The sequence below is a fragment of the Protopterus annectens genome, chromosome 13.part0 (genome assembly GCF_019279795.1).
Source record: "Protopterus annectens isolate FY-2018-M chromosome 13.part0, PAN1.0, whole genome shotgun sequence".
Classification (NCBI taxonomy): Eukaryota; Metazoa; Chordata; order Ceratodontiformes; family Protopteridae; genus Protopterus; species Protopterus annectens.
Window position 1 is genome coordinate 41635019 of NC_056747.1, and position 13315 is coordinate 41648333.

Consider the following 13315-nt stretch of genomic DNA (forward strand, 5'->3'; position numbering starts at 1 on the left):
TGATCTCTTTGTTGCTGTGAGTTTATTCTGAGCACTCCAGTTTCCTCATGTATCCCAAAGACATGCAGTAGATGGACTGGTAACTCCAAATTGTGCATAGCAGTGCACATTGTTTGCATGGATCTGGTGAAATGAAAGAAAGGCCTGTCTATCTATTTCCTTTCCCTACTTGTCTATTAAACTTTGTGGATGGTGACATCTATTTATAGAGTCAGTATGAAAGTCAGTTGTGACTATAGCAATGTATAAATGGAATAACAGTGCATAATGCCAGCATGCTTTGTGTTCTAACTGTTCCCACACACCACAAGAGCTCTTGACCTGTACACATGGCATTTACTGCACCATTGATAATACAACATTGAGTAGATGCTGCTTAATGTGATGCTCCACTCATCATACAGCCATTTCTACTAACACATATTTGCTCCTGTTAATGGTCCCCAGCACAAATGTAAACAGAAAAAAAAAAATATATATATATATATATATATATATATATATATATATATATATATATATATATATATATACAAATGCAAAAAATAATCTGTTAAGAATGCAGTGAATTGAGTTGTGGGGGTAAGAGTCTTACATTGTCTAAGTTTTTGGCCTTTTAGAAAATACAAAGGGAGTGTTAATAATGAAGCCCACTGACATTGAAATGTTGTATGTTCTCGATGGCCAGCAATTGAATATTTTTAAATACATTTTCTGTTAGATCTCCCAAAGCTATTTGCATTTCAGAATCACATTGGGAATTTAACATGGCTCTAGAATTTCCTTGCTGTAATTGCATTACCTGGTGGAAGGAAATATTTCTTTTAAATTGCAAATGAAGCAATAAATGCTTTTATGTAATAAAAATAGCTTTTACTTGTATATCAATTATGTACACCTTCCATACCAGCATTCAGCATTGCAGATATTTATTTTATTTCAGTTTCCCACACTTAATAAAAAAGTACATAATCGACCTAGGATTTTACAGAAATTAATATGATGACTGAATATTTCTTTTTCTTCTTTTGTTACAGATGAAGAAGCCAAGAGAAGGTTTATAAACATGTTATCAGCACATTCTCTGACAATGGCAATTATTTTCACTTGAACAGATGAACAGCTTGATCCTAGAAGTGCCCTTCCTTTGTGTGTGACCAACCAGTTATACTTAATGCTTACGCAGTGGCTCCCATCTTATGCAACTGCATACAATGACTTTCAATAATCTGTCAATGGATGTCTTCAATAAGTCAGTAAATATGACCTCATCACTAATAAAATGGAATGAAAACACAGTCCTTGGGCTTAAAATATCCTTGGCAGTTATTTTGTCTATAGTAACCTTGGCAACAATTCTTTCTAATATATTTGTAATAATTACAATTGTTGTCACAAGAAAGCTGCATAACCCTGCCAACTATTTGATAGGATCTCTTGCAGTGACTGACCTATTGGTGTCGATTGTGGGGATGCCACTTAGCATAGCTTACACTGTCAGCAAGACATGGTCTTTTGGCCAGATAATGTGTGACCTGTGGCTTTCATCAGATATTACCTGCTGCACTGCTTCAATTCTTCACCTGTGTGTTATTGCCTTGGACAGGTATTGGGCGATCACTGATGCTCTGGAGTATACCAAACGCCGCACTGCAGGGAGAGCTGCAATTATGATAACTGCTGTTTGGATAATCTCTATCTGTATTTCCATTCCACCACTCTTTTGGAGGCAAGCAAAAGCCCATGGAGAACTTAAAGAATGTGCAGTAAACACTGACCAGATCTTTTACACCATCTACTCCACTTTTGGGGCTTTTTACATTCCAACAGTACTTCTTATAATACTCTACGGTAGGATTTATGTGGCTGCAAGGTCTAGAATTATGAATCCCCCCTCCTTATATGGAAAACGTTTTACTACTGCCCAGCTTATAAGTGAATCTACTGGATCCACGTTTTGCTCCCTAAACTCAAATCATCATGCTGGACATGCTCACATATCTCGATCCCCATTTTTTATGCATCATATTAAAGTGAAACTTTCTGACAGTGTCTTAGAGAGGAAAAGAATATGTGCAGCAAGAGAAAGAAAAGCTACAAAGACTCTAGGTATTATTCTTGGTGCATTTATCTTCTGCTGGCTTCCTTTCTTTGTGGTAACCTTGGTCATGGCAATTTGCAAAGATGCTTGTTGGTTTCATCCTGTCCTTTTTGACTTGTTTACTTGGCTGGGATACATAAACTCACTAATTAATCCTGTGATATACACTGCTTTTAATGAGGACTTCAAGCAAGCTTTTCAAAAACTAATTCATTTTAAAAGATGCTCATAACTACTATATTTTCATGGAAAATTCTGACTGCTGCACAGAGCATATGACTTTTATGATGGAAGGTACAACAAGTAACAACCACAAATCTTTCTTTAAGAAAAACATAATTATTTTGCCTACAAACACAGAGGGTATTGTATATTCTAATCACTAAAATATTTTAGCTGTGCAAAAATAGCATGCAGCTGTATATAATTTCAGGATGATGGTTTTGCATGTAACAGACTTTTAAGTATCTTCATCTCTATTCTGAATTTCAGAAAACATATTCTCAAATTATAAATATATTAAATTCCACAAGCAAAGAATACTATTAAATCATGAGAATTTTAAATACACAAGTATGTTTTAGGGTGTCACCATCCAAAATATTTATTTTTTGAAAAAAAATATTACAGTGCAATATTACTTGCATATGGACAATGCTTTGATAAACTGTTTTAATTCTATGGGAATTCTGTGATGCGATTGAACACAAATACTGTATTTTACCTGAAACAGATTTTCCATGTTATGTAACACCTCATAGTTACATGAACTACTATTTACAGGATCAGTGTGGCAAATGATACCATTCTGCTTAATAGAAAATAATGGTTCCAAAAGCACAGATTGTGTTTAACATCCAAGCACTGTTATGGTAGGAACCAAGACAGTTCTACCTATGATTATATCTGCTGTATGCAACTTTGTCTGACTGTATCTGCATAGCTTAACTAATTACAGAGAAGAAAATCTGCCACTGAAAAAATAAATGAGTCAGTAACTACAGTAATAGTATCTTTGCCTGAAAGATACACTTGGATTCTTCACAGCACTTGGATATGTAAAATTATCAAACCAGCAGATTAAGTGGCAGAAACAACATTTATTTGTACTGGTATAATTGTGACAGATGCAGAGATCTGAAGAACAGCAGTGACTTAATAAATGCCTGTCTTTTTTGACTTGAGCATCAGACAATATCCTGCATGTTACAACATGTTCCAGAAATAAAACAGATGCTGGATTAATAAAGCATATGTTGTTTCTCTTTAGCTAATTATATACTATACAGTGCATAATTTGAAACCAATCTGCAGTATTTTGTGTTTATGTCAAAGGTGGTATGCATGCTTCTCAGATGGGTCGCACAAAGAGCATCTTGGAATACATACAACAGCAATAAGATCTTTGTATATACATTCAGATAAATTTAGCTATGAAAACACTATTAAAATGTTTCTACATGCACATAAAATGGTTTGTGCAGACAGCCTGACCTGATCTAAGAATATTATATACAATGGGTTTTAGTAATCTCAGCTGTGTCACTATAAAAAGCATCATCACTATAGACTGAAACAGAGATTGCATAAGTAGTACAATGAAAGGCCGCACTGATTCAGTGAAGTAGTCCCCCAGAACCATTAGAATTACACTAGGATCATCCAAAAACAAAAACTATTGAACTTGCATGGAGTAAGACTTCTGTACAAATTCATAAATAAAAACAGATGACCCTGAAGAAAGTGAGTCTGTCCCTATCTTATTTGCAAATGAGCATGCTATCCATACTATGGTAATTGTTCATTTACTTTCATTCCATCAATCAGTCTTTGTCAACCTTGGCACCCAAAGCATAGACAGGTACGTGGCTGTTCCACATACACATATGTTATCCATATATCAAAACACTTCCCTCATCAGCTTACATTTTCTTCTTTTCTTGAAGTGTTGACTCATTTTTTAAGGTTGTTGTGAGAACTGACACCATGCTGGTATAATAGTGTTGCTGCTGAGCTTTTGTCTTGCACTGTGCAAACAGCGAGTACAGGATTTATAGACTCCATTTATGTCATCCAAAAAGCCACCCACGGTAGCTAGTATACCCAATGTATTTAAAATCATCTTCTTTATAACATACTTTAGCTCTATCGCTTAGTCCTATCATGTATGGCATGGCTGATCTCTTACACAGAAACACAAACAATACAGCTGCTATGTCTATTACAGGAGCCACACCCAGTCGAAGAACATATCCAGGAAATAAAAAGCTTTATTAATTTGACTAGTTAAGTGCTTTCATCCTCCAACAGGACTTTATCAGAACAAGATATAACACCTGGATTGATTCTGTGTTTAGTTATATGTTTCTGCAGGTTTAGCCCATTTTTGGTTCTTATAATTGATCTTTTACCATCTATAACACATTTATAAGTTCATAAATAGGTATTAGGCTAGCTGCACTTACATGTCATTTTAAGCCTAGCCCATTTCCCTTTTGGTGTTTGAATTAACCTATCCCATCTGGTGTTTGATTGGCTTAACTCATCCCATGGTCTCTAATAATATATTACCCATAGCGAGAATAACTGGGATCATGTTACAGATAATTTTAGGAGACCGATGCATGGAATAAAGAATTTCGGAGCTGTTTATATCCATTAGTAGCACATAAGACAGTCCCTGGGTAACTTTTCTATTTCCCACCCATATATACAAGTTACACTTGAATAATGATTATCACCACAGGTGTTCCCCTCATTAACTCCCAACCAATCACAGAACATACCAACACCTTTCATTACTGTGCACTTCCCACAATCAAACACTCACACTCTTCCTTTATCTCCTCCCCTTACCAGTCCTTATCTGTGTATACACCCCACACTGGCTACACTTGCTACCTTATATTATTAGCACCTCCTTTTCCAGTTATTTACTACTATCTAGACTCCCACTATTCTAAAGTTCTCCAACATGCCACTTAAATGTAACTTAACACCCTACCTCATCTTACTACCCTCAACCTTCCTACTACATCTTACCTCCTTACAATCTATGTCAATCCAATACATATCTTCACTTACATCCTCCATTCATACACCAACACCCCAAACCTTCTCTGACATTTCTCCTAGCCTATACCCTACAGACAACTTACTCTGCTTCAAACAAAAAATTCTACCTGCTAATGACAAAACTATCACAAACTATGCCCCTTTCCTTAACCACAAAACTAACAGGAAAAAAGAGCCCACCACCATCCTGCTTAAATACTCCAAATTAATCTTAAGTGGCGATATCCATCTCATCCCTGCCCTCCCCCATTTCCCAACCCACACTACCTGTATAAGTCTCTGAACCTAACTACTATTAACCTGCAGAGTATGGGAAACAACATCCCTGACTTCCCCACCTGGATAATACACAATAAACCAAACATTATTGCCGCTACAGAAACATGGCTAAAACCATATATCAAATCCTCAGAAGTTCTCCCTCCTGGGTTTGCCTGCCTATGCAAAGATAGACCTCAAAAAACAAAAAAGGTGGTGGGGTAGCTCTAATCTACCCCAGCACCTTGAATATGATTCCCTACAGCACATCCATACCCAGCTTCGCCACAGCAGAAATCTTAATAGTCTACCTAAAAATGAATGAGAATAAGAATCCATGTATTACCCTGTATAGTCCCCCTGGTAATAATATCCCTATTCTAGAAGACATCTTAGCCTGGACTTCCAATAACATAACTACAGAAAGAATCCTCCCTCTAGACAGCGCAGTATAACATTTTAATTTCTTCTTTCCTTAATATTCTGAATAACCTAGCACCCCTCCAGCTAAAACGTGTAAAATCCTTGTATGCCCTATGGCTCACTAGAGCTGCCAAACAGAACATGGTCACCAAGGACAAAGCCTGGAAGCTTTGGCAAAAGCACAAAAAACCCTCAGCTCTCACAACCTACAGACACCTCCACAACCAAGTAAAGTGCCAAATCATTATGGATAAAAAAGAACACGATCATACCTTACAACATCAACACATGCTTAACCCTAAAAATGTATGGATCTCAATCAACAGACTTCTGCACCCAGGATCTGAACCTACCCCCTGTCGGGACACAGAAAAAAAAAAACGTGGAAATAGCCACATTTTTCAACACTTATTTTATTGACATTATAGCTAACCTCACAACCAACTTCCCTCAAACCCTACCTAACCAACTGGATCCTTTTGCCACTAATACCTCTCCTGCACATCCTCCCAACTACTTCTCTCTAGCTGCTATTCCCACAGCCATAGTAAAGAAAATACTTTTGAAATTAAACTTCTGAAATTAAAACCTTGCACAAATGCCCCTAGAAGCCTGCCTCCCAAAGTCCTACAAAAGGCAGCAAATTCAGTTGCATACCCCATCAGCATACTTCTTAATTGGTCCATCCAAGAGTCCTATGTTCCTTCCATTTGGAAAAAAAAGCATTTATTCTCCCACTCCACAAAGGCAGAAACAACACAGATGTCTCCAACTTTCAGCCCATTGCCATCCTTCCCCATCTCAAAAATCCTCAAGAAATGTATCCACAGCCAGCTACTTAGCTACCTGCTCAACAACAACATACTATCTCCAACCCAGCATGGTTTTAGACCAGGGCACAGTACCAGAACAGCTCTTATTTCCTTCTGTGACACTATCAGTCATGCCCATGATACCAGAAAACTTGCCTCCTCTCTATTTCCCGATCTGTCCAAAGCCTTTGATAGTATCTCTCATCCACACCTTCTTAGAAAACTATCCAACACAGGTATCACTTCCTCTGCTCTACACTGCTTTTCCAACTACCTCTCAGACAGGCAACAATCTACAAAATGGCTAAACTCCTTCTCTCCTTCCCTTAACACCTCCACAGGTGTTCCCCAAGGGTCCATCTTAGGCCCACTACTTTTCAGATTTTTCATCAATGACTTCCACTCCATTCTCACTCAAAAAACAGTCATCCAATACACAGATGACTCTACTATCATCTGTAACACCAATTCACCACATGAACTTCAAAAACTTATGCAAGCAGCCCTATGCTCTACCGAAATATGGATGGCTAACAACCATTTAGCATTAAATCCCAAAAAAACTAAACTACTTCTATTTACCCCTAAGAAATCTTGCACCATAAGCACAGATACTGTCACTATCCTCTCCCATGACAACACCTGTATAGAGGTTGTCTCACATACTAAACTTTTAGGCGTTACCATTGACCAACACCTATCCTTCAACATGCACATTCACAACAGCATTAAAAAAGCACACCAGAAATTGGGCATGCTATATCGACACAAAACATTCTGCAATTATCCTTCCAAACTAGCCCTTACCTCCTCTTTTCTGCTCCCTTCTCTTCTCTATGGAGCTCCTCTTTTCACCAATATTCAGGCCGTTCTTAAAATCCAAACTACACTCATGCTACAACAAAATAGCAAGATTTGTTACCAATAGTAAGCCCTTATCTCATCACTGCACCTCTCTTAGACTACTGAACTGGCTAGAACTACCTCACCACCTTACATATATTCAACTAACTGCTGCTCATAAACGAATACACAACCCATCCAGTTGCCCAGCCCTTTCAAACCTATTTACTCCACACCACCCTAAGCCTCTCCACTCAAAAAAACAAGCACTCCTACAGGTAGATACACCCAATCTCACCGCTGGACAATGGCTCCAATCCTTCACTACTGCTAAACAATGGAACTCTCTCCCTCCCTCTCTTAGTGCTACTAACAATAAAACTGTCTTTAAAAAATCCCTGAAACATCAGTTCTCCTCCTACTGGCAATGTCCCTGTGCTAACTCCTCACAACCCATAACCTGACTTTGTCTCTTCCCTTCCTCCTCTCCATCTTTCCCTCCTCTCTCCCCTCTCCACCTCCAGTACCATCACCATTATCTCCTGAACAAATAAACAGTTTTCTATACGCTTTACAAATGTATGGTGACTGTCAGTGTAATCTGCAACTACCATGGTATGTACTCTTATCAAACTGTATATAGTGCATTGTTAACTGATCTTTAGAAGTTTAATCTGACATATTTCCTAGCTTATGTTTTATCACTGTAAATGCTATCTTGTCCCTAACACATTGTAAGCATTGTATTGTTACTGTGATTTATCAAATTGTATGTATTTGTATCTCTATGGAGCTTATCTCCCCGGGCTTCCACTGATAATGGGCACTTTTTGGCCCATTGGACCTTCCCGGTCAACAAATGCAATAAATAAATAAATAAATAAATGACAGGGATGAGTTTTGTTGTATATGGCTGGGGAGTCTGTTCCATAGTAATGGTATCGTCTGGGAGGTAAAGCTGGCCCTCCAAACCATTCTGTTGATATCACAGAAATGGTTTAGATCCCTAGGCCACATATTTTTTATGCCATTTGACTTGCTGATGTGCAGTAACTCCATCAGTATTGGGTTAGACCATGCTTTTTATGCCACCCACTAAGCAGTTTGCAGGATATCAAGCACAGTGATAGGGATATGAGTTTGTGTATGTAGGACATGTTACATTGGACTTATATCATATTAGTAAGGTACTTCTATAGGCTTTCCAGTTGTTGCATGGTTCTGATTTCCAGATGTTATGTGGCTCAGTGGGGAAGTGAAGCTTGTTAATGTATTACTTAAGAGTAGGTAGTTTGTCTTACAGAAGTTTCTAAAGTTGCCATGGGAGAAAGGAATTACTAGTTTCAATTTTATTTAGAAGGAGACAACTTTATGGTGAAACCTAATAAGCAATGAAGATATACATGGGATGTTTCAAGGTGCTCCCATATTAGTAAGGACAATATCCAAGATGTTCTTCCTCCAGTGGGTACTCTGACTAATTGTCCAAAGCATTTGTATTGACAAAGTCCAGGAATCTGTGTGCTTGTGCACTAATGGGGGTGCAGTTCCCAATCTATAGCAACATAGTTTAGAACACCTAAGAAAATAGAATAGGGTTTAATACTGAGTGATACCAGTTACTGTGAATATGCAATGTGGCTTTCTTGGGTCCTAGGGGGAGTTCTATTGCTAGATAATATATAGTGCACTTTTACCATTTATATCTATTTTAATCAAACAGAACACAATGCATATTAACAACAGTAACTTTTAGAAGAGATTCATCTCAAACAGAAAAAAAATGATATGCAATTCTTTAATGCCTCTTTGCTGTAAACAGAAGTCGATGTCTCCAAATACCACTTGCTATTAGTGCATACTCTGAAGATGTTTTCAGTCTTGTTTATGCTGACATACAATGTCTCCAAAATTGAAACTGCTGTTGTTTGTTGGCTTTTTTAATATATATGCTGATGGTATAGCAAAAAGTATTGCATTTCCTAGTTCTGCATTTAGTCTGTACAATGTTTGCTAATATGAAGGTCCATGGTGAAGCTTCTGAAGAGATAACCAAATTATAGTGCTTCAGACTGTACAGAGATGACACTAACTCCATTTTGCTACATGTAACAGCAATGAACAAAAAAAAAGTTATAAACAGCAATGATAAATGCAAATTGCAAGCTGCTATTCTACAAATGTACAAAGTGATCTAGCATTTCATTGTCCAGTCCAGGAATATGTGAAGTGTCACTGGTAGCAGACATGGTCTTCAGTTGGTATAGCATGCTGCTTTTATTGACTTCATCAAAAATATGTTCTATGGACTAGAACTATCACCCAAGGCCAACTATACGTTAATGTAGAGCTGATTTAAGTAGGTAAGGGCATGAAGCTCCGTCATGAGGAAGACAGATTTTGGGATTTATAGATCTTCAAAAAACTTCTTTGCAAATGTCACATGAATGCATTTTTATCTGTAGTGGCATTTCTCACAATTGAATGTAATATTGATGTCCAAGACTTGTGTATTCACTTTATGCTCACTGAAGCACTCTGCTTTTTCTTGTAACCAGAAAGACTTACTTATGATTTCCTTCTTTTTCACAGTCCAGTTTACCATGCTTTGCAGCATTTCCTAACCTTACCCTTTGCCACCACTAATAACACCCTTTCCCTTAGCCATCACTACTAATATTACTGCCCATACCCATGCTAAGAAACAAAACCAGAATTATATACTGCTCACTGTATCCTGCATATACCATCTACCCCTGACTCTTACAGTCTTCATCAATAATAATAATAGTAATAATTAAATAATATAGCCTCTAAGCACTTCATACTACCAGCAATGTTCCTTGAATGCTAATATAATGTTGATATTCCACTACTGCCAGACAAATGTGATGAGCCACCACTGGACTGGTAATCAAGGGCCTCAGTTCTCATAACTGGCAACAGTGGGAGGATGTTAACTGAGAGAATGACAAGTACATTCACAGTATTTTCAGATGCAGCTCCCTGCACAATTTCCCTTAAGAGCACACAGAGACCAGTCAGTCTGGGGCTTTCTCCCTCTTTCTCCAGATCCCCAGTAAGACTCCCCACTGGCACGGCTATAGAGTTGACATTTTAGCTGAGTGACAAAGCCAAGACCTCCAGCACCCTCTCTGTCCAGCCAAGAGCTTTGTGTCCCTGCCCAAGTAGCTGATACACACACTATTTGAGGTTTGATTTACATGCACACACCTGTGGGAGGCTGGCACAGGTTTACTAGCTATGCCCCCTTCTGCCCAGACTATAAGGTAGTTACCACTGCCACCAGTCAGCTCCTTATCAGCTGCTTTAAGGCCCTTAACAAAGGGTGTCCAATTTTACTGTGTAATATTAATATTAATATTAGCACAAATGGGAGTATAACCAATGTCTCTAAATAAGTATGCAAGTACTCTAAATACTTTAATATCTCTACACAGATCAGCCACAATGAAAGCTGTAAATATATTTAATAATAAATAATAAAATAACAAGACAATACTAAATATATATTCACAGTGACATTACAGTTCAAAACCACAAGAAATATTTAAAACAACATTGTAGGACAGTCTCAAATAAATAAAGACAAAATATCTGAACTAAGCCTCACTGTATTCCTGACTGAATCTAAGATAATTATACTGTAACCTAAGAACTTGCTAATAGAGCAAGGCAGATGTGATGAATGGATCTTCTATTTGTTGTCAGGTCCAAGACAGAATGCAGAATGCTCTGTCTCACTAAGAGATTTCTCAAAATAATATCTCAAATAATACTGCTGGGATAGCTTGCAGAATGACATCATTTCTTGTCATCTGACTTCTAGTCCCCAAACCAAAACCCCCATTGCTGAAGCTGGCAGTATTTAGCATTTACCTGTAAAAATATACAGACAAGGGCTTTTCCTCAGATCTCTGGCAGATGCTGGAAGTCATAAAACAATTGCATTCCTTCATAAAATCCTCCAAAGCTAGTTACGAAAATACAATTGCCAAAGATTCCAAAGACAACCACAAGGCATTCTATAACTATGTCAAGAATCTAAATGACAGATCTGCTCTGAGCTAAAACAGAATGGCATTAAATATAATGATCCCAAGGATACTGCCAATATCCTGGCAGATCGATTCAGTGCCAACTTCACCCCCCTCTCACCCCCTAAATGGCCCATTTCAATACCGGAAGGTTGCCAAATTCCAGTAATAACGGCCACACAGGTAAATAACGCACTCTCCAAAGCTAAGAATACAGCATCCATTGGACCAGATGACATCCCGGGCTGTGTACTACATGAACTACAATATGAACTGGCACCTCACCTAAGTGTCATGTTTAATCATAGCCTCACCTCAGGTTTCGTGCCCACTGAGTGGTGCAGAGCTACAATTATCCCACTCCACAAGGGGGGATCCACCTTGGATCCCAGAAACTACCGTCCCATCAGTCTGATAAGCCTTATCTGCAAGGCTATGGAGCGTATTATAATGGAACTTATAAACAAAGACATTGGCAACCTTCAAACACTGGATCCCACCCAGTTTGGGTTCATGAAGGGTCGATCTTGTCTTCTGAACCTGATTGACTTCTTCGAATTAGTCTCCAGAGCCATGGACAAGGGTAAGGTGGTCCACACAGCCTATCTAGACCTTGCTAAGGCCTTTGACACCATCCCCCACTCTGGAATCATAGATAAACTTACTAAGCTGGGCATTAATCCCTACATCACCCCAATGGGTTGCTAACTGGCTTACTGATAGAACCCACACTGTAAAAGTAGCCTACTCCAAATCCAGCTCCAGACAAGTGACAAGTGGAGTACCTCAAGGTTCAGTCCTGGGACCGCTCTTGTTTGGCATCTGCTTCTCTGAAGTACAGGCCAACACTAAGGGACTCTGGCTAACAAAGTTCGCAGATGACTGCAAACTGGGAGACATTACTGAATCACCAAATTATGTGGATACTCTACAAAAGGGCCTTACAGAAACAGATGCTTGGTGCCAGAGCCATGGGCTCAAGCTCAATGCCAAGAAATGTATAGTTATCCCCTTTGGGAAAAAACATGTACCCATGAATTACCATATAGGTGGCAGTACACTAAACACCGAAAGTATGATAAGAGACTTAGGGACACAGGTGGACGGTGATCTCGCCTTCGATAACCATATCGCCACAACAGTCAGGAAATCCGTCTATGTGGCACACCTCATCACTAAGGGCTTTTCATCCAGTAAAAAGGAGGTCATTGTCCCACTGTACTCATCCCTCATTAGACCCATTATAGAATAGAAAGCCCTGTTTGGTATGTACCTCTCAAGACATCTGCAACAACTGGAAAGGCCACAGAAATACCTCACTAAAAAATCACAGGCCTAAAGCAGATGCCCTATGCTGACCACCTTAAAAAACTCCAGCTATACTCTGTCGCATATCATCTACTCAGAGATGATCTCTGCTTAACATACAAGGCCATGTCAAACCCAGAGCTGTTGGACATGCTACACTTAAAGAAATCCCAATCCCTCAGAGCCACATGCACCAGGGATCTACACCATGTCATCACAATAAACAAAACATGCTGGAGGGATAGGTTCCTGACCCAGAGACTCCCCAGACTCTGGAATAGATTGCCCATACATGTCAAGCAGAGTGCCTCTTTGGCCCTCTTCAAAAGGAACCTTGATGATTGGATGGGAGAAAGGAAATTCACCCCAGAGATCACGTCAGTCACCCTGCTAGACAGGGGTCCAGGGAAGTAAATAGTGTGGGAAGAAATAGCCAG

The 13315-nt window shown here is 38.8% G+C and overlaps 1 protein-coding gene across 1 annotated transcript; it reads left to right on the forward strand.

Moving 5' to 3' along the window:
• The first annotated feature begins 1040 nt into the window (after positions 1–1040).
• Positions 1041–3351, forward strand: HTR1D (5-hydroxytryptamine receptor 1D). The gene has a single exon (XM_044090608.1). The coding sequence runs from the start codon at positions 1200–1202 to the stop codon at positions 2331–2333; it is 1134 nt and encodes a 377-aa protein (XP_043946543.1). The 5' UTR covers positions 1041–1199; the 3' UTR covers positions 2334–3351.
• Positions 3352–13315: the final 9964 nt, after the last annotated feature.

Bases quoted from the DNA above. Each gene is read 5' to 3' on its own strand.
- HTR1D (XM_044090608.1), top strand. From the start codon at position 1,200: ATGCAACTGCATACAATGACTTTCAATAATCTGTCAATGGATGTCTTC.